General features: G+C 37.5%; 4 protein-coding genes across 5 annotated transcripts; 3 read left to right on the top strand and 1 right to left on the bottom strand.

The window, feature by feature from the left end:
* Positions 1 to 7,518: 7,518 nt before the first annotated feature.
* LOC124405765 (ras-related protein Rab-40C) lies at positions 7,519 to 9,676 on the top strand. Of its 2 annotated transcripts, none has more exons than XM_046880938.1 (4): positions 7,519 to 7,948; positions 8,172 to 8,365; positions 8,653 to 8,875; positions 8,971 to 9,676. In XM_046880938.1, exons 1-4 carry the CDS (start codon positions 7,783 to 7,785, stop codon positions 9,276 to 9,278), a joined length of 891 nt encoding a protein of 296 aa, XP_046736894.1. In that variant the 5' UTR covers positions 7,519 to 7,782; the 3' UTR covers positions 9,279 to 9,676. The 2 variants fall into 2 exon arrangements, with proteins under 2 accessions (XP_046736894.1, XP_046736895.1); XM_046880939.1 differs by having other exon boundaries at positions 7,523 to 7,939.
* Positions 9,677 to 10,681: 1,005 nt separating this feature from the next.
* On the top strand, positions 10,682 to 12,264 carry LOC124405766. The gene is made up of 3 exons (XM_046880941.1): positions 10,682 to 11,225; positions 11,291 to 11,628; positions 11,719 to 12,264. Exons 1-3 carry the CDS (start codon positions 10,898 to 10,900, stop codon positions 11,908 to 11,910), a joined length of 858 nt encoding a protein of 285 aa, XP_046736897.1. The 5' UTR covers positions 10,682 to 10,897; the 3' UTR covers positions 11,911 to 12,264.
* Positions 12,265 to 13,702: 1,438 nt separating this feature from the next.
* Positions 13,703 to 16,393, bottom strand: LOC124405768 (glucose-induced degradation protein 4 homolog). The gene is made up of 4 exons (XM_046880943.1): positions 16,177 to 16,393; positions 15,657 to 15,824; positions 14,581 to 14,813; positions 13,703 to 14,467 (listed from the first exon to the last, which is right to left on the bottom strand). Exons 1-4 carry the CDS (start codon positions 16,321 to 16,323, stop codon positions 14,404 to 14,406), a joined length of 612 nt encoding a protein of 203 aa, XP_046736899.1. The 5' UTR covers positions 16,324 to 16,393; the 3' UTR covers positions 13,703 to 14,403.
* A 265-nt stretch (positions 16,394 to 16,658) lies between these two features.
* LOC124405767 (BTB/POZ domain-containing protein KCTD5) lies at positions 16,659 to 22,183 on the top strand. The gene is made up of 4 exons (XM_046880942.1): positions 16,659 to 16,883; positions 17,048 to 17,344; positions 17,610 to 17,738; positions 19,851 to 22,183. The coding sequence occupies exons 1-4, from the start codon at positions 16,659 to 16,661 to the stop codon at positions 19,878 to 19,880; spliced, it is 681 nt and encodes a 226-aa protein (XP_046736898.1). The 3' UTR covers positions 19,881 to 22,183.
* The last annotated feature ends 339 nt before the right edge of the window (positions 22,184 to 22,522 follow it).

Raw genomic sequence — 22,522 nt, forward strand, 5'->3', positions numbered from 1 at the left:
AAACTTCAACGCGATGATCAACCGACAATGTAACGGCACGATATCTATACGACTCTCCTTTCCGGTGATAAATTTTTACTTGGAAACCGAGCGAAACCGGCTATTCTGAGGTTCGCTATTCGTTTTGGAAAATATGTAATATAAAGGCAAGCGGGTCGAGTGCAATTTGCATAAATTTACTCGTGCGGTGGGAAATTTTTCGAGAAATGCAGGGACGATGTGACGTTACGCAATACCTGCACGCTTCCAGCTTGACTACTACACGGCGTAATGAGTGAGAACAGGTCTGACAATAATCAGCGAGAATAGGAGACGCGATTGTTGTGCAAGTAGTAGGAATTTCAAGGCAAATGGGATCGTCATTCAGCCGGTCGATGAAAAATCGGTATTAATAAACACCTGGAAGCCCCGTCATTACGACGTTCACACACTAGGCCATTGCATTAGAATATGCAACCTCTTTGCAGAAAACGAACGCGTGCAAATACGAGACGAAATTTTCAAATTAGAATTACTGATGTGGAAATTTTCGAGAGAAATAAAGTGATCAATAACTACGTATTGAAACTGTGCTGCCAGTTTCGATCAGACCGAATAATTTATCGCACAACGTCATTTTAATTACTCCGAATATTATGGGCAGGTTAATAATCAATATTCGCAAGTACGTGTTTAATCTTGCAAACCCCTTCAGCGGATAATTTTGTTTGCATATTTGAACCGGAGCCAAGGCTACGCGTTAATATCCCACAGCGAGTTTACTTCATCGTTATATCGATAGATGAGGGGAACGGTTTGAAATTTAATTAATTGAAAGCAATTCGAGAAAGTGAATCTACGGTGACAATCAGTCGAATGAATTGGACAAACGTATCGAATTCCCGAAATCCCCTGCGACTATAATTCCTCCTTGCTCCAGAGTCATTTAGGCGTATAGTTTGTGCAACGGCGTATGTAATTCTTGATTGAAAGATTTGACAGGAAGCGTATATTTATCGGATGCAATTGCCGTGAAAAATAATCGCTGCGAGGCCCACACCCATCCTCTTCTCGCGAGTTCACGATGAACGCCATGCATCGTATGGTCCGTTCCAAAGGTCGATTATCTCTCCACGCGGAATGATAGATGTAGAAACGTTTGATAATATTCAAATGCCGCGTATCACGTCTCGTACGTTGAATATGAAAATATTTACAGTTCCCATTGTTGCGAAATCTCATAAATTTGTTCCATCTTGCCACTGTGCAGCGTGTGTGTGTGTTTATGGATGTAACGATGTGGGCTGATATGTATCATATAAATACATGCACACGGGGTGTAATAAAGCCGAATTTATAACCGACGTTCATTATATACGTATGTAAAACATACCGCGTTCACTTTTCCGTGATACTTGCCGCTGAACGCCGGCAGATAGACAACCGGAGTGACACTAATTCGTAATGCTATGCATCCGGGATGCACCTACGGTTGCCAATTTGCAGGCGTTGAGAGCCGCGAGTTTCACGGAAACACAACTTCTAGATCTTTCTTAGATTCTAGAGAACGGGGAGGGCTGATCTAGCGATCCAGGAAATCTCTCGCGTAAAAATTTCCACCCGGACGATCTACCGAGGCGTCCAATTACCACACGCCGATATTTCAGGCTGATCATTCCGTCCTTGTCGGACGAAAGCATTATGACGCATTTCGCACAGCTTCGGATCCACGGAAAGAGCAGGACCGATGGACGTTATACGAATAAAGCGATGATGCGGAGGTGTAATTTACAATTGGATATCGTCCAAACGTGGCCAGTTCTGCACAGTCGCCGTGGTCGATCCCACACGCCGTTTCAATGTCACCTCGGTCTCCAAGCCGCGGGTGCGAGAAAACAATTGTCACCGCAAATGGTGTAACGGCAAGTGGGTCGATTACTCGCACCACATGTTGCTAATAACTGCGTACAACGAGGTGCGAGCGACAATTGAGCTGGAATTTTGTCATCACGGTGAAGAATCTGTAGCTGCTTTTATCGAAGAATCGATCATGTATGTACCGTACCGTATCTGGTGCGGTTTTTTGAAATTTTTATACATTTTATATATTATTATACGTCGTACTGGTCGGCGAACGTGACGCACAATTTTTTATGTCCACCAAATAGCGAATACATGCAAATGTCGTGGCGTGTATCGCAGCCGCGACCCCCACAATCAGATATACAATATATATTGTATAGGCACAAGGTAGGACAAATAATAAGGCAGCCAGTGTGGCGAACCACGCGATCGTCCATCCAGAGCTTCGACTTGACCTCCAAAGGAAAATCAATATGATTCAATGGTTATTTTTATCGAGTCTGACTTCCAGCCTGTCTGAATGGCTTTGTACAGGGTTTTAGAAATTTCTTTATGTAAAAATTTTATGTGACTACAGAAGGCTTTATAAATACACCTGCAGATGCAATAACCAACCATTATTCTTTCGAATGCTATTTTTTGCGCGAATAACGTCTAACTAGCAGAGCTGATTAGCCTCGCGGCCATTCCAGGAGTTCATGCCTACGCAGATTAGCAACGTGTGCCGATTGAATGTGTGCCGTAATTCCTTCACGGCGGAAAGTGACCGTCCGGCACATCACAGTAAGTAGGTACACCAAATGACGTGGGCTGAATACACGTGGGTCTGAAACACCGACGGAGGGAGAGATCGGGCTGCAGAGGCCACCTTGAATCTTAATAATCAACAACGAACGCGTGTAATAATACCGTTGCTCCGCCAGACCGAGCTCTGTGTGCTCACCGATTATTCCAACGAAAGCTGCGCCCTGTATGGTCCCTCGAATAACCGACCTCCGAGATGGACTTGTATGGACGCACGCGATCGCCTCGCAATTCACTAAGTATTTGTCGCTGCCTTATGCGAAGAAAACTACCAATAAGCGTGCCGTGCAGTAAATACCCAACATACCTACAGTCCCACAACTTATGCAGTCGGGGATTTTTCCCTTTACTTCCGTTCATTCATCATTTCGGAACCATTATTGCTCAACGATTCCCGCAAATACTTGGATTGTAAAGATCTAACGGTATTGACGCATGTGTATCTCTAATCTAGATCCAGTATATTCCTCCTCTTAACGATCGATAGCTAAACGGATCTATCATAGCTGTACTCTCTATATACTGATCATTTTTCTAACCGAAGAACACTGATTCGTTTGCTCGTCTATAGGTAGGCAGATACTACACACCTAACCGAATTTTGGGTTACCGGTTTATGTGAATAAATTATCTACACACGTGTACAGACGTATACATACACATGAGAACTCGCTACGTGGCTAGAGTTAAAAGTCAATTAAGCGCGCGCGGCGCGTGAGGGAATTAGCCTGTTTTTTTTTTTTATTATTCGCATCCTTACTACACTCAACGCTCTCTCATCAGCTCAGCTTTTCTATACAGTTGCGACGCGTGAATATCCTAAATATAAAAATGAGCTGTTGGTGATCTCGCTGCAGATGAGATTTCACTCCGATCATACAACGGCAGGCTGGACAAGGCAAGGTGGGCAAGGTGTACCGAGTCTTGAGGGTATATATAAGGTATACATATACCTGTGTGTGCCAGAGTATTACCGTTATGGCGTTACGGCCGCGTTACCGCTATGTTATGGCGCGCGGCAGTGCAGCAATTTTACTGTGTCAGTCGCGCGCGGCTTCAGGATTCACGCAGCAATTACCGCAGCCCGATAATTTTTCCAAGCATAGCCTTTTGTCTCTGGAAAAAACCGCGGCGCACGCCGTTCGTTGAATTGTTCGTAGATTTTAAACGGGCGTAAAACAGGGGCTGCCTTAAATCATTCTATCCTTCTTTTTGCACAATTGTCTAGGATCGATAGACCGAGGCTGAACACGCAGTACGGGCAACGGTATATAATACATAATACACCAATAACACCGAGTTCACGGTCAAAGAGAATTAATTCCAAGGTACGGTGTGAGGCCTACATAAACAATACACGCTCATTTATCGCATAACGTAGGTACTACTTTCGCTTTTACTTGAGACTTTCGTCGTATACGGTGAGGATGTGGGTGGAAATTGGTAATCGTATAATGCAAGAGAAAAACCCATCGCTATTCAATTAATATAGATATGACAAATAATTCAAATGAAGTAACAAACAATTCTGGTGTATGGTAGAATAGCCGGACTTGGTTACCACACGGATGCAATAACCGATTCCGACTGTATTTACGTTGAAATTATACCACGTATTCCGGATACGAGGAAATTTTTCTCGCAAAAACACCAGGAATCAGCTTGCATGAAACAACCGTCTTCGTCTACTCTGCGGAGCGAAGCGAGCACGACGATCTTGGCGTAAAGATACATCCCTACAGCACCGCACCGTTATGCAACGGCACACGTACGATCTAACGATCGAGATCGGCGTCGATCCGAGTCCGGCCTGCGTGCATCGGACTCGAAAGCCCGACCGAATTGAAAATGCTTACAGCGACATGTTCGCCGCACTATTTATGCCGGGAACAGAACCCTACCGGGACTCGGTACCAAAATAAACGCGAGATGGGAGGAAAGCAAAGCCGCAGCGACGAGTGCCGCCAATCAAGATTCAAACGTACCGTGGAGGAACACAATTTGAATTTTCGAACTGATTGGGGCGGCTGCCGAAGAAATTCCCCGGGAATTACCGAGGAGATAAAACAAACGGGGCGTATATGGTAGATTACTTCAACAGGAAGACTCACCAGTTGAACGAGCTTCACGATGCCGGGGATGGTTCGGAAGTAGGGCACGTTCAACCTGATTCCCCCGAAGAGACTTCCCGGCTGTCCCGGGTCCGTTTTCACGGTGGGCACCTGCCGCGCACCAGCGCCAGCATTATGGTCAGGAATCACAGTCACCGACGTTTCCGTCATCATATTATTCCGTGGAGAAAGTTTGTTTGTTTAAACCTTGCGGAATTAGAATAGCGGACGAGTTTCTTGTCCACGATTTTAACGATTCTATCGTCTGTCTACGATATACACGGTGTAAAAAATGACCGACGGGGTTTCGATGAAACTGCAGGATAATAGACCACTCACGCGGTGTTGTGATACCGCACTGTCCGCGACTCACCCGGCAAGCGAAATAGAGGGGAAAAACGACACGGGATTAAAAAAAGAAACAAATAACACCTGTTGACCGTTGGAGAACTGACGCAAAGCTAGAACGGACCAAACGGCGGCCAGGCACTGAAAAGGTGCGCGTAGTGCCGGCTGAACTCCCCCTCCTCTCTCGTTATCTTTCCGCCCCACTCCGAACGGCGGCTCCGCTCTCTCTCTGCGACCGCTCTATACCTCTTTCGCTCTGCGTTCCCCTTATACACATATCTTCTTCAGTATCGCCTCGAGACAATCGGCCAAGCGTAGGCAGCACCCTGGAGTGAATCGTTCGTCGACGAACTTCGTCGAGACTTGAAACACTCCGAAGTGTGAGATAAGTGCACGGCAAGTCATGACGATTATTCTCTGTACGTAGAGTGACGACCGGAATAACGCTCAACCGGCTGACACTTGACTACCGAGAAAAACCGGTTTTCCTGTCACGTCCGTGGTGTTCTAGGTCTACGATTGCTGAACGGGTCTTTCAGGAGTGACCTGCCTCTAGGACGGAGAATTACTCGTTGCCGAGATGCACCGAATGAACGGGATTGCTTCATTTTCCAATTGCTTTTGTGGGGATCAGGTTCTCGGTTCTTATTGTTAGATTTATGTTTCGTTATGATTTCTGTTTTTATTCATGCTCGCAACAAGGTATTTTCTCTCATAATCGTTTTTACTAGGTGTTTGTGGATTTAAAACACTCTTTTGAACCAGCATTGACCCTTCGTCTTGTAATACAGCGATGAATTTGAAATTGAATGACACTAATGGTTTAAATTAATGCCACCGAAACGCACTCGCGGTAAAAAGGGGCCCGGGAAAGCGGTTGTCGTCTCATCAATTTATTGTTAGTAGCGCTCTCTGGAACATAGTAAGTTTCTCAATGTAATTATTGATGTAACTGGATGGTAAGTGCACGTCGGTTACCGATTCATGATACAGAGCACAGCCTTACCGTAGTGAAAGCCATTGTAGTGGTCGAAGCAAAATGAATAACAAATAATAACAATTGATATTGTTGCAGCACGAATAAATAGTTGGGAAACTTTGGATGCTCAAAATTTACTGCATTGTTGATCACCGACTAGTGAAACAAGATTGGGTAAGATCGTCGCACCGGTATTGTACAATAATGCCTTAATGAGATGATCTATTTGGGTACAATCATGGTGATATAGTTATCTTTGATGAACCTATACAGAACATCTCGAGTTGTAGAAATAGAAAATTGAATTAACAGAAATGAAGGAATGCCTCGTGAAGAAGCGGGTCAGAATACCAATTTTCAGCTGTAATTTGTTCAAGGCTTTCTCAGAGTGTGTTACTTTGGATGATTAATTCCCAGGAACTCTCCAAAAATCAGCTTATTTTCTCTCGATTTGATGTGAGAATTGAATTTACTGCTCGACCAGCCTATCAATAATTATCGATTTCAGACGTTTTTCGGTACAAATTTCTTTCCTTCGCTGGGACTGACTTTTTCGTTCATTATATATATACATATATATATGTAGGTACCAAAACGTTTAACAATAAGTACAATCATCAACCGGATGCAATATCATGATATCGAAAGAAGTAATGTTAAAAAAAATCACTATAATTTATTGCAGATGTGAATTCTAATTATATTATTGTCAATTCTACATTCCTCGAGCTTCTGTTGAGTTAAACCCATGAGGCGTCCTCAATATCTACCTAATTAGCCGAACTGAGCCTGAGGCTATAAGCTCACCGTACGCACGGTCGTTAGAAAGACTTACCCGATTATTATGTATAATATTTTAATAATTACTGGTGGACTAGCGGTGCATATATATCAACTTTTGGGGAACGTGCATATATGAATAAGGCGAGCGTAAACTCTCTCAGGCTCGTCGGTGTGATCGGCGAGTTGCGTGTAATCAGGTGCAAATTATCAAGGTAAGAAAGTTTTTCGACATTACCGACTCAGTGATTTTCAGTCCACGCCGTCGGTAATATCAGGAAGTATTTTAGTAACGTTGGCGTTCCAAAAATTCTTGAAAAATGAGCATTTTGTAGAATAAAACGTTCGCTACCAATCAGAATAACACCAGTCGTCGAAAATATGCTCATTCAAAATATTCACACTCAAATCGTGCGCGCAACGCGACGTGAGATCAACGGTCGAACCAAAAGAGCATACAAATAAAGAATGAAATTGCAAATGTCTTACCAAATATCATCGCAATATTTTGAATTCCTTGGAAAATCTCCAAGTACAGTTGCGAACAGATAGAAGCAACTCAAGAATTTTCATGTATTCTTTGTCTTCTTCCCTTTTTTTTATCGGCCATTCCAACCGCCGTGACTGCAACCCAATATTCGCGGGTCCGGCAGTCTGGCATATGGTGAACAGCTTCTGCTAAAGCCCCGACACTTGAGCCCGTGTTGTCTGTTGTTTTGTTATGATTTCGGTTGAATCGTAGAACGGAGATGTGCGCGGAATAACCAAAAACCGAAAATTTTCCTATCGGCTTATGGAAAATCGGTATCGTTATTCGACAAGCCTCTCGCGTTCGTTTCACTACTAAAAGATAAATCCGGGGACGACCGCTTAAAGGGTCGTGTGCAGTATGCGTAATATTTGTGAATCGGGGATATTATGGCTGCGGGAGAAGCCAGTACGAAACCTCGACAAGAAAAACAGTACGATTACCTTCTGAAGTTTCTATTAGTGGGTGACAGTGACGTTGGAAAACAAGAAATTCTCAGCGGTCTCGAAGACGGTGCCGCTGAATCTCCTTTTTGCAGTGGCAGCGGTAAGCAATGTACGATGTATATATATATACATACATACACACATACATGCGATATATACGTATACATATATATATATATATATATGCATACATACACATTCTGCATCGTACGTAATGTTTTCGTTTTTCTTATACCAAAAGCACTGCACTTGTGTCGTCTCGATATTTTAAACCCCTGTCATTTGTGTCTGCTATTAGCAGAGTTCCAATTATATTATTTGCGTATTTCTAGCCTACAAGACTACGACGATACTCCTCGATGGTAAACGAGTCAAACTTCAGCTTTGGGATACGTCTGGTCAAGGCAGATTCTGCACTATCATAAGATCCTACTCTCGAGGGGCTCAGGGAATTCTTCTTGTCTACGATATCACTAATAAATGGTCGTTTGATGGCATCGATCGATGGCTCAAAGAGGTGGAAGAGGTGAGTAGAGAATTATCAATAATCCTTATACCTTGGCGATGTATTTGGCGTTTGGTCTAGTAAACAGAAGATCGAACCAAATAATTACGACACTGTAATTCAAGAAACAACATTGAGCGGATTTTCTTGTATTAAATTTGCAATATCTGTGATTTTGGCATGAGAAATCCTACACCCTATACATCCCTGATCGAATTAATGGCTAGAACAAATCTTGGAGTATATATTACTGATATTTTACTTACTTTGGTACTTTATTACCTGCTAGATAACGATTCTCATTATAGCATGCACCAGGCGTGCCGAAGGTCTTGGTTGGCAACCGTCTCCATCTTGCTTTCAGAAGGCAGATAGGAGAACGTGAGGCTGAAGCCTACGCAGCAAAAAATCGTATGGCATTCTTTGAAGTTTCTCCCCTATGTGACTTTAACATTCGTGAAAGTTTCTCGGAGCTTTCTAGGATGGCTCTTCATAGGAATGGTATGGAGAGACTGTGGCGATCGAACAAAGGTAACTTTCTCCTGCTTGGTATAAAACCATAACACCGAATAATATATTTGGAATAATGTTCGCTACAATTTGAAATGTTTTGTCAACAATTTTAGTTCTGAGTCTTCAAGAACTCGCTTGCCGTGCCATAGTAGCTCGTACGACAGTTTACGGAATAGATCAGCTTCCGTTGCCTACCTCAATAAAATCACATTTGAAATCATATGCAATGACGACAACGTCGCAACTTCGTTACAATGGAAATCGGTCGATGAGCTCCAGCAAGAGTCTTGGATCTCATCACCGGAAGTTACGATTCGTTGGTGCCAGTCATAACGGACTCTCAACACCAGGCAGTTCACCAGGCAGCATAGCTGATTCTCGCACAAATTGTGTGGGTCGTAACTCATGTGAAATATCCTGAGGGTAGAATTAAGATAGTCTCGGGTAGACATGTTGTATAATATAAGTAATGAGCATAATTGTGCAGGTAGCGATGATCGGAGGAGTGTGAAGGAAGTGTACCATACGTTGTTTATACGTTAATGCGTCGAAATTTAATATTATTTTATATATTATATTCTGTGGTATAACGGGGGGAGAAAAAAAATAACCCCAGAGATATAGCACAGAGTTTGTACCAAAAAACCTTACAGGATCGTTAGTAGCTAGGGAAAAGAGATGAGAACAAAAAGAGAAAACAATTGACAATTTTCTAATATTCATTTTGGATTTTGTACTTACGATATATTGTTCTTAGTCGGAGTTCAGTAGAGTCAGAATTTGGCTATTGCCATTGACTGTCATTCACTGCTGTGAAATGAAAGAAAAAAACAAACGAATTTTTTTTAAGTTATGGAAGTCGAAGAATGGATCAGGAAATGTATTTAAGTATGTGTTTTTTGTCGTTGCAGTGTAAAATATAGAATCGATTAGATTTTTTGTAGCAAAAATCTTGTATAATAGAATAAGCAAAGCAATATATTAAGTATAATGATGTAACTAAATGTGAATGATTCGAATTATGTACGAATTTTATTAAGTTGACGCTGCCAATGTATTAGATGTCAACAATAGGCATGAAAATGGACGTCCATTTGAGATAAGAAATGTAATATAAATCTTCTTGCAGTTTTTCAATAGTACTTGCTGAGATTTAATTGAAAACAACTACATATTGGTATCAGTATTTTTCTTATAAACACTTGTTTGATGCATCTATAACTAATATGAATTCATTCAACATTTTTCATCCTTTCAATACGACACACCTCCTCAATCTTATCATTCAAATCGACGATTTCCTCCATCATGTACCGTTTACATTAAGTTCAAGTCAATGTATACGTCTTAGATACTGTTAAATCAAATTATCCGAATTTATAGTTATGCATTAACGCATGTAAATGAATATGTTTTCAACAAATTCCACCAAAGTCATTCATCGTTTGACACCTACTGTTAGAAATTTGTTGTTAATGTTTAGATAGCATCAGTGTGTTTTTAGTCTTGAAAATGTATTACAGGGCGAGTCCTTATTACATATTTGACTCACAAAAAGTATTAGCGGTATAACAAGAAAAGAAAACATGTTAACACTTGTATTGCTTGTAAATTGAAAAGTGAAGAAAAAACCGAAAAATCAAATAGCACATACAAAATATCATTTTATCACTCAAAAGCAATCAATACAGCTCTTTGTCCACAAATTATATTAGCTATAAACGATATTGTATAATTATCTATAACGATTAAAAGAAAAAAAACTTTTCGACTACAAAAAAAATTGCCTCTTTTACCCTTATCCCAAATTGCTTTTCACTAGAAGTCACGAAAAAATTTGCTCTCTGAAAAACAATCGATTATCGCAATTTCGTGAGAATCTTGTTTCGCCAGAGTCTAATTATTTCAGGAATTTCATACTTAACCATTTTCAATTCATTTCTGTAACAGTAAAGCGAATCGCAGTCTTATGATCGCGAAAAAAAATTTATGTGACACTTCAAATGCGGGTTTATTTTTGAGAAAATATAAACACTCAAAATGTCTGCCAGAGAACTGGGAGTTGCAGGTGACGGACCTTGCATAGTAAACCAAGAAGGAGATCACAGCCCGATACATCAGCAATTGAAAGAAGTGATTGAGCTAGCGAGTTCGACGAACCAGAAATTAGAAGATTGTGCCGTAGAGTGGCAAGCAAAAATATCTCAAGCACAGTGGAGGATATTAGATACAAAGCCAAGCGATAATAAGCCTTGGGAGCAATCAGTCTTAGCACGAACTTATTTCACTGATAAAACTTTAGATGATGCATTCCAAGGGGTTCTGAAGTATAACAACACGTTTACTGATCACTTGAAAAATTTTGTAGGTAAGTAAAAAAGAACTGAGAGTTCGCCACTGACTTGCCAATGGACATTTGGTTCATTTTAATAGCTCTGGTTCGCGGGGAACAGCCAACTCTAGTCACTAAGCAAACCTGCAACGCTCAAAATCAGTGTCCGGACTCTAGTCTGGAGAATGACGGGAAAAATTTACCTTCCGATTACTCGGTCTCAGAAGAAAACCCTGCCGTTGCCCGGAGGGGTAGAAGAAGTTTTAACAGCATTCTGACCAAAGCTCAGGAGTCGTTTACAGACTTGATCAAGACCAAGATAGAGTTCGATACTAAGTTTCTGGGTTTCGAAGCTACACTGAATGGGAATGTCTGCGCTACATCTGATCCTTCACTCTCATTATGCCAGATTTGTTCTAGAATTCTAAAATGTGAAATAGTAAGTTGATTCATAATTTATTTGTCAAGTTTCTCATCGGTCTTGGGTTACAGTTGTCATTAAAGACTGAAATATTCATACAACACACAGCCGGGTACCACAGCATGCAAGACTACAAAAAATCACAAGAATATAGAGCTGCATAAAAAGAGAACTAGATGTAGCAGCAGAATCAAGCACAAGAGATTAAAACCAACAAAATGCGAGCTCAGAACCAAGTGCACAAAAGTATCCGAGAAAACAATTAGAGAATCTACACCAGTCAATTCATGTTTTAAGTGATTGGTCTGGTATAACAAGCGTCAGGATGTAGGACACGTAGTTCCACTATGTAAATTTAAATGTACCGGCACAGACTATTGCCAAACTTTGCCTGCCAGATTTGATGCTTTCGTAAATTTGTTGGTAATATGGGTATATATATATATATATATGTATTACATATATCAATTATAATCTGTAACATTGTTATTGTCGCATTTATCTAACAAGTGATTTGATAAGACAACAGTGTTAGTGCGTAGAAATGCAATAAATACAGTCCGTCTCATTTTACCTCAATGTGCTTGTGACATATTTTGGGCAAATAGTCACCTAGATTATTGTCCTTATATTTTTATGTTTATACATACATTGCTCTGAGAAATGTTCGATCGGTATAATAAAATCGAATCTTCAATAAAATAGCCAAAAGTCGTATATTTTTCAATTCGTATAATTTTCTTCAATTCTATAAATTCTATACTCTGTCTGAGTTGTATAGAATGTTTATAATGTGTCCCAAACCAGTTTATCCTTGTATCGTGTATTTATGTACATTAGTACATGTATACACGTTATGCTAATTCTCACATGGATATTACCAATTTCTAAGCCTGGTGGCATCTGGTAATGCCCAAAAGTTAAAAATTCCAGGCGAATTTATCAAACTCATAGATAAGGTTGAAGTTCAATCTCGGTGAAAATAATTATAAAATTGTACAATATCCATTTCTTCCCTGGTATTTTGTTACAATAGCATTACTAACTTCATTGATTGTATTGAAATTGAGTCGTCATTAATCGTATGCGAGGATAAAATCGATTGATACGTTGATTTTTTTGTGAAACTGTTTTAGCAGTGACGTAGTACCGTTAAGGGTTTACAATTCCAAAACATTTATTGATCTGACGTTTACAGTAATTAGTTTACATATTATATTATAGTTGACCAATAAGATCATAGAAAAGTTTTGACTACACCTTACACGCACCACCAATATTTAGGTAACTGCTTATACATTTAACTGGGACATGAATAATAATCACATAATGCAATTACCAACTAGTCATAATATGTGTTACAGAGAGACCTAAGACCTCTGGTATCACAATTCATTAAACTTTATACCTAATAGTACAGAGGTAAAACACAAATATACCGTTATTTGTGAAACTGGGCCGTCGTTATTTTCATAAAACTTTTTGCGTGTTACAGGACATAAGTATTGCTTCCAGTAAGTGTAGGAATCATAACATTGCATGTGTCTCAAAATTATTTCAAATTTAAAAGAAATTTGTATTTTGCATTTGAAACACAGTTTTTTTTGTTTTTTTTTGTTTTTATGTAAAGTCTATTCTATATAATTTCTGTAAATTAAGTTTACATGTCTAATCAGATCTATAAGCAGCTAGATAAATTTACATCGAAGCGAACTTCCAAGAATTCTTTGTTTTTTGCTTAAATGCCATAAATTGCTATAAAATTTATAATATTATTTTTTCAATATTATAACGACAGTGGGTTTTAAAAAAAATAAAACTTATAAAACAAATTAGGTAATATTTATAGCACTAATTTGCCAATTGTTATAATTTACATACATACCTAACCATAAAGTAATGAATTTTTTGAAAATTACGGTACAGTTTTCAGAGTTGTTGCGATTCATAACTTCGTTAGCTCAAATATGACAAATTTGGAAAAGAGAATCGCAAAAAAAAAAAAACACTGAGAAAAAGTGCGATCTCTGATCATTTGTATCGCGCAGAAGTTAAAACGGTATATAAATAACACCGAATTTAAAATCTCTGTCCTTAGCCTTAAGACTTGAATCTTGTAAGATAATAAACTGTTTTACATGTAAACTGTAAATGTACAAACGTAAAATAAAGCATGGTATCAAAACAAATAATAACAAAAATTTTGTGACAAAATCACTAACTCTAGAAATTTTCTTCTTCTCTTCTTTTTTTCTCTTTGCAAAGGGCAAAATACAACCTTTGAATTCCACTATTATTTTAGAATTTGAGAAAACAAATATGCATGCTCCTGAGACATTGACTGCAAGCACATATGTAACAGTACGAAAAGAATTTGATGATGCAATTCGTTTAATTGATAAAAGCCATCAATTGATTTATTTCGATTTTAAAACACCTTACAATGAATACTTGTATAATTAATCATTAATAAGCAAGCGTATCACTCGTCGAGGCACTCTGTTCCTCTACCGTTCCACAATAAATAACAATCAGCTCGACTCTTACCGTTTGTTTTCATACAAACTTAAAACAAGCGCTTTGTTTTATTCACCAGTATCGTTACAGACTTACACGTTGCTAATAAAATGATAATCCAATTTGCCAATTTTCTCAGCCTCGAGTTTATAAAATTAATATACAAATTTGTCAAGACAAGGGTATATGTCAATTTCTGGATTTGGATTATGAGATCGTTATGCCATAGGGAAGGGATTCAGAAGGGCAACTTGGGCTGAGAAGCTGGCATTACTTTCACCTGAATTCATAAATTTGTATACTGTGTTCGGGAACATGTCGCAGATTCAGTGACTGGAACCTACAAACAATAATAGACCAGCAGATATTAAACAATATCATGGACTTTGTGTCTTAATGAATATTTTATCATATACCAGAGTAATACACGTGCAAACACCAGCATGTACGAACCATTCAGAGCTGCGATGGTAATAATAGCCCTCGATTGATGCAGCAGATTTCTGGAAGCAGATGTAATAAAATCCAGCAAAGGAAGCACCATTAATGTCTGTGATCGTGTGATCGGGTACCAAAAAGTGCTCCTTCCATCTCATAAACACGAAGTCTGTCCCTTTAAGCGCTTCATAGTCAAAGGTATCAGAGTTGAAAGTCTTGGCGTACTGACAGAAAGACTCGAATTTGCTCTGTAATAATAAAAATCACTATTTTTACTCTCCATATCGCCTTAGAAATTATAGGAATACATTAAGGGGTAAAAAAAAATGAAGCTAACATGAATCAGGAGAATATGTAAGACAGTGGTCATTTCATTTTTCGAATCAAAAACCTCATATAGAGTATAAATTCGTTTTAGAAAATGATATTCCCAGCAGAACTCTATGTGCAAATCGTTCCAAACAATATTTTCATAAATACAAGTCGACTTGTATTTCAAGGAGTTATTTCAGTAAACATTTTTTAAATCTACATGTGAGGGCATCTCACATGCATGTAGGGTATAAGTTTCTTATGTTATATCTAGCACCAAAACCCTCTACTTATATTCAAAACAATATGGTAATCAATTCAACAAAGATAGAAGAGAAAAAACAATTTTTTTCAAAATATCGGAGTCTCATTTCTGGTCAATTCAATTGTATCTTTTACCAGCTTCAATGGTATATCTGGCTTAACTATCATGAAATTCACATATGAATTCAATAAATGAAATACACACACATACTTATCACGGAAAAAGATAAGCAAAACTAATTCCGTCTCATGAAATTGTGGGGATATCGCAGATATAATTATGTCGCCAGATAAACTAATTACTAAAAAAACAACTTTGATTATCTTAAACTTGCATGACGAAGATTACAACTTTGGGAGGAAGAAATAGATAGACAATGTAGTACACCGCGAGCCTTGTTCCAATAAATTTTGAACTCTTGATGGTACAATTTTGCCCTACCAGGTAAATTATGAAAAGTATTATAATAACAAGAATCTGTATTTAAAACTTATTCAAAAAGCTAAGAACAAACCCAATGTTTCTTGTCAACATCCTCGTTAGCGTCCCATTTTCGAGTGAGAAAAGGATACTTCTTCGATATGATTTCACCATCGAAGAACGTCGTCAATGTAGGGTACTCTTCAGTTAACCCTTTGATTTTGAGGTACCCGCATAAGTAGCTGTTTTCTTCGTCGACATGCTGAAACAAGATCAACGATGAGAAAATTACTCGACAACATTAAGCCCAGTGTAATTTGAGATTCGTTAGCTGAGAGCTAGCATTATATTTGGTACAATATTGTAGCTAATTAACCTATAAACGAAAACGTGATAAACACGGATCAGCGTGGATAATTGGAAATGACATTAACATTCGTTGAACCGAAAATCCGCGTACTTGATACCACGTTCAAACGCGACTGAGTAAAGTGTCAAAAACCAACGTGGCTCGGTTGTCTGGAGAATTGGCACCCAGGAAGACACCGAGAGGTGTTCAACGGATTCGCAATGTTAAGGCGTAATTAATCCGCAACACGAGTAGCACAACTAACCTGCAAAATAACCTCGACGTCGTAACTATTTCCTTTCGATTTTTGCGAGCCTTGAAATCTCGAGCCGTTGTAGAGGAGAGACTTTGTGACTCCAGGTTGCTTCGAATTAGCAGGCGGCGGTGGCACCACATCTACTTTCACCGGCATCCTAAGCCTGAGTGCTCAAACCCAGCCGACAAGCATCAAGCATCTCCTCGTCACAAGACCATCGCAATGACTGCCGGTAGCGCAGGAAAGATGGTTGGATTTATATAAGGTCTCGACCCCGAACAACGCTGATCAAATCTGTTTCTGTTTCGGGATTCATTGTTTACCTACGATCGAAAAATATGAATGTAAATTTTAAAATATGCCAACTGAGATCTGTTCGCAAGAATTCTTACGCGTGCAACCCTTTATCGTGGATCATAATTGTTTAGTTTTTCGATTGTTCAAAGCAGTTGTGCGTACGTTTTCCGGATCCATGTTAACGCTGATCGGAAATGGAGAGACAATGTTGTGTCAAAACGAAGATGGCGGAGTTTGGCGATACAAACTCCCACGACGGAGTGACGGAAAATAACCTTCCGAAACGGTGTAACAATCAGTGGGTGAAATTGAATGTCGGTGGGACGTATTTCTTGACGGCAAAAACGACGCTGGCTAGAGATCCGAACTCGTTTCTCTATCGGCTGTGTCAGGAGGACTCGGATCTCATCTCGGATAGGGTTAGTTTACACTCTAAAAGAACCGGGACTTTTAAAACCGTGCGCTAACACACGACTCAGCACGAAACTGTGGAGTCTCGTCTCGAGCGTCGAGTTCCCACCTCGTGAGCATATATACCCTCTAAAAATTCTGATTTGCTTTTTTCTTTGTTTTACATCGACAGGATGAAACCGGGGCGTATTTGATCGATCGAGATCCAACTTATTTTAGTCCAGTTCTAAATTACCTGCGTCATGGTAAGCTAGTTATCAACAAGGACCTGGCCGAGGAAGGAGTCCTAGAGGAGGCTGAATTCTACAATATTACCGAGCTCATTAGATTGGTTAAGGAACGAATTATCCTCAGGGACACACGGCCGATGCGCGACTCTAAGAAGTATGTATACAGGGTGTTGCAGTGTCACGAGGATGAGCTGACGCAGATGGTTTCTACAATGTCTGATGGGTGGAAATTTGAACAGGTACGAATTGCTTGTTTAGCTTAAAGAGGAATTGGATATACTGTTCCACTTATAAATTGTCTCGAACAAAAGTTCGTAGAGTAAAAGTATACTTAGCCAAGTAAAATTTCAATGAAGGAATATTCCCTTAAACAACTCGACTGTATTAGTTCAATCCAGCGGCCTAGTGGTTTTTTTTTTCATGTATTACGTTCCCCCGATATATTTTTAACGCTAATGAACATAATAATTGCAATGATTTGCCACGTATTTTCTCCCTCTTTAGCTCATCAACATCGGATCCCAATATAATTATGGAAATGAGGATCAGGCGGAGTTCCTGTGCGTCGTTAGTCGCGAGTATGGAGCTAGCCAGATCAGCAGCAAGGAACAAGAGGCGACTGATCGTGTGAAGGTACTAACACCTTATACAAACATCCTACATACCCACCCCACTCAGAGCAGTCACGATTCATGATTCGGGAATAAGTGTTTCAGTTTCTTTTGTACTTGCACACTACCCTTATGTCTTGATTACCAGCATTGATATTAAGCCTGGTTCTACATTCCATAATCTTTGTACAATTTTCCATCGAAGTCCGTTTTTGCGAATGGATATTCTGGAGAGCTTTTTGAATTGCCATAGTATTTTAATCTAGTGGACCAATTTATTAAAGAAAAATATAAAACAGAATACGATAGAATTATGTCATTCTCTACTAAGAGCCTGAGTATGGCTGTGTATTTGATTGGTGGAAAACCTGAAACTTGAACTTGTACAAGTATCTCCTACATTTTAAAATTCGTTAATTTTAATTTTATTATGAATGGTTTTTATACTAAATATAATACAGTTTCGTTGCACATCCAGAAAAGTGAGGAGAGACTTTGTATTTAGTTTTTATAGACATGCCAGTATTTGTTTTACTAGTAGCACATTGTAGAAGTATTGTATCAATCATTTTTTATTGTATTTATCATTATATCGATTATCCAAAGATTTTCAGTAACATATCGAGCAATTTGCTTTAGCTAGATGAAGTTTTTAACTCGGACATTGTATACTAGTGGATGTGAATCAAGAACATCAAAAACAGACTCACCAAAGATTTAATAACAGTGACAGTAAAATCATATGTGCATAGTTTACCGTATTCATTATTTATTTTAATTTTTTTACTCTAAATTATAGTGATTTTACGTGTTTCGTGTTCATAAAATTCTTACACTTTCACTAGTATACACATTGTATGGTATTTTTTGTACAATATATTATTTAGAGCAGCCAGTATGAATGTTGACAGGTGTTGCTCTATCCAATTTTGTCGCGGTGTTATTCAGTCTTTTCGCTTTAATAGATCTTACAAGATTAATCTTATCGTCAGGTAATTACGAATCTTTCGTGGAAGAATAATGCCTCAACAAACATTGTATAGTAATGTTTAAACACTAAAACCTGGTTCTAAACATGTTATATGTAGAACATATAAGTAATTTGTTTCGCCAATTTTCTTCACCTCATAGAACCAGGATCAATTTGAAAATTTGACAACATCGATTTCTGCCTAATAAATTTCACATTCGTAATCGTGTATTTATAAATTTTTTGTAGTAACGTGTTTTCAGGCACTTTTTTTCAAGTAAAAATGAGGAAATTTAGATTTCATATTATTTAATATAAATTATGAAATTTCCGCGTTCACTTCAATCAGTTGAGAAAATGGAAAATTATAATAAAAGAATTTTCGTATCTCTGGCTCTGATTTATCAAATTCCAGTATCTCGAATCAAAAGATAATCCAAATATGAGAATGGTGATGTTTTAAATAATTCTTGAACGAGCATACTACCGAGGCAGTAGATATCTTGCGACTGAAATTAATGTTGTTTAATGTGAATTCAATGAGTCTCAAATTAAGTAATTTAAATTCGATTTAATATCGGATATTCATCAAAAGGCTGATCTATATATGCATGTTCTTTGGAGTGTTTATATGTGATTTACTTTGATTTTGTTCAATTTTTGCTCCTCGTTACCATTGTATTGCATGCTATTCGCCAAATAAATAGTTATTTCATCCCAGTAAAGTTGGTTTGGTTACTATCATCACCCCGTCTTGCATGGTTACTCTGGCATGTTGATACATGGGTACAAACATTAACTTCGGTTACAGTAATTTCTAATGTGATTATCCAGTAGTTCAGTGTTGTATCCTTGCTTTCTCCTACTGAGAACAGTTATTATATTACTTTATCATATTTATACTCACATTGATTATACATATAATTATACACAATATTCATCGCATAGATATCAATGAGATTATCTATGATTCTACGTATCATTAAGATAGCAGAACATAATCGATCAAAAATAATTAAGAATGATAATAGAATAAAAAAAAAAAATGGTTTTAATCCTCTTGTATTTTAAAACGAATCTAAACACACCTATAATTACCTTAAAAACACATGAAATAAAATGAAATTAAAAATAATAAGTTGGAGTTGTTCGATTCTATTTTAGGTCCTACAGCAGAAGGGCTCACGCATGTAAATCTAGTCCTGCTAGACCAACGTTGCAGCAAGAAGACGAAGACTGTGTTTTTCTTTCTTTCTTTTAATTTTTTTTTTCCTCTGTTTAACTTAGCAGCTCGATTAATAAAATTTGTCTAGTTATGTACACACGTCTGCAACTATGTTGTTAGCATAACTTAACGAAAATAGATTGGTAATCAGTAATATGTAACAAATGATGAAAGTTTGTGAGATTATCACGATTTCATTATTTGTTGCAGAGGCTAAAGAAAAAATAAATTCACGTACTACACATCGCAGGCATACACCGAAAAACTCTTCAAGTCCAAAAGCGTACCATTTTTGTTGCAAGTTCTATCAGATAATGGAGACATTTGTAAAATTCTGACAAGAATTCTCATCAGCTTGATGTTATTTCCGTCACGAATATGGATCGCATGCTCTTGCCATTTTCGTGAATTTTGGATTTCAAGGGTATTTGTCTCGTGTTGTATTCCAACGATTTGTATGATAAGTATATATTATAAATTTGTTGTTATTTAAATATTATTATTATATTAAATAGAACGTGTTGCCTGACGGTTAACAAGATGGTTCTGTATAGTAGATTTTAAAAACGAAATATACATGACCTGTTCACTTGACAGTGGACTAAATATAAAAAACATTAAATAAACTAAATGAATAAATAAACAAAAAAAATCTAAATAATAGAAGAGCACACTCTCAAAACCATTGATAATTTTCACGACATTATGATAGTAAGATAAGAAGCATTATCTTGTTGTTGAAAGTGCTGGGGAGGACGAATCGGCTGCAGTGTAGCAGCGCATCGTTCTCTTGATTTTTAAATCCCTTGCACATCCAACAATGAAAGAATTTACTTACGTTTCAACCATTACTACTAACTTTCAGACAACATTTACAGACACAACATGATATAATTTAAATGAGCTTTCAGACGTTGAAAGTGTCTAGTATTAAAACGTTCGAATTTTGTGTTTGCCGTTGGATAAACTATAGTCGATAAACGTTGTTGATTTTATTTCTCTAAGTACACACTACACACCGAATGCAGAATTTGATGAAATGTATTTGTATGATGAACCGTTGATGGTATATCATTGTGGCATCTCACAGTTAGTACGTGCAGCTAGGAATTGCATGCATCAAACGGTACTTGAACGATAAATTAATATTACGTGATAATTTTATGAAAGCCATGGAGTAGCGAATTATTTCGGTACACCTGCAGTCACGTGTTCATATTATAAATTATGACCATTTGTATGTTCATGCGAAATGGTATCAAAAAGATTCGTTCATTATTTACATGTACCAGAAAGTATATTTTCTGGTTTTGACATCAAAGCAGAAAATCTCCTTAGGAAGATTCTCACGAAACGTACTTCAAATATTAAATATCTACTACGAAAAATACTCGAAATCAAAATTATGAGCAGTGAGAAACAGCAAGTATTGTTATTCGTAAATAATTTGTCTGTAGATAAGAGAAATTATTATTTTGAACATCACAGCTAATCGTAACTATCATCTGACGATCACGTTTCATGTTAATTTCCATAAAAACTTCTATAATAAAACGATTATTTTCCATTAGCTCAACTAATTCTTATTGTATAAAGCATGTTTTTATTTTCTTCACCTTCATTTTCAATTACTCTTATAAGTTTGTTCTAATTTTTTGTTAATTTATATCTCATCTTAGACAATCTGAACCACTCATCACTGCACTGCCGCTATACAAACATATTTTACATTTATATAATGAGTTTTATCGCAGAATAAATTTGTAATAAATTATTACGACCAACTTGATGAAAAATTCTTCGTGAGATGGTAATACATGTAATTTTTAGTATTAAGTACAATAACGTATAGAATCTGGTACTCAACTATCTTTGTGGATGAGAAAAAAATATAAAAATAACAATAACAATAATGTTTATGGACGAATAAATCTGCAAAAATATGGTCCGCGGTATGTCTATCGTTCATTGTTAAAACGATTAAATAATATCCGATTATTTTACGCTAATATTTTCGTAGTACTTTGACCTGTACTTTTTACATTGAATTCACACCACTTTATTTGCACATATTTCAATAGACAAACACCGATTAATTGATTTAGAAGTAAGCAATAGTTGCTTGGAACAACTTTATATCGACCGGTACCTGTAGTTATATTCGTTACTATTACTATTATTATTATTATGATTATTATTATTACTATTCATATATTTGTACAAAGCAATGTAACGAGTGTAAAAAATTGTTTGAGAAGTAACTAAAGGGGTACAAAATGAATAATAATAACATAACACAAATCATTATAATTAGGAAAATATGTAGGGAGAAAGAGAGAGAATGTTGTTACGTTTTTATCACATGTTTTAGAACTTTGCACTATTATAATCATAATATTTTACCCTTCAGTTTATATCTCGTGAAATGAATATATTGTTAAACATATATTTTTCAATTATATTTCGCCGTTGAATGAGTTGCGTTGATTTTATACACACGAGATAATTTAGATATATTGTGATATTTGTATAAACTAGGATTGAGAATCGTTAGTATAATATTCTGGGTGACACCTGCAAGGGCTGCAGGGTTTATTATAATTGCCACGTG

This window comes from Diprion similis, chromosome 4 (genome assembly GCF_021155765.1).
Source record: "Diprion similis isolate iyDipSimi1 chromosome 4, iyDipSimi1.1, whole genome shotgun sequence".
In the NCBI taxonomy this organism is placed as follows: Eukaryota; Metazoa; Arthropoda; class Insecta; order Hymenoptera; family Diprionidae; genus Diprion; species Diprion similis.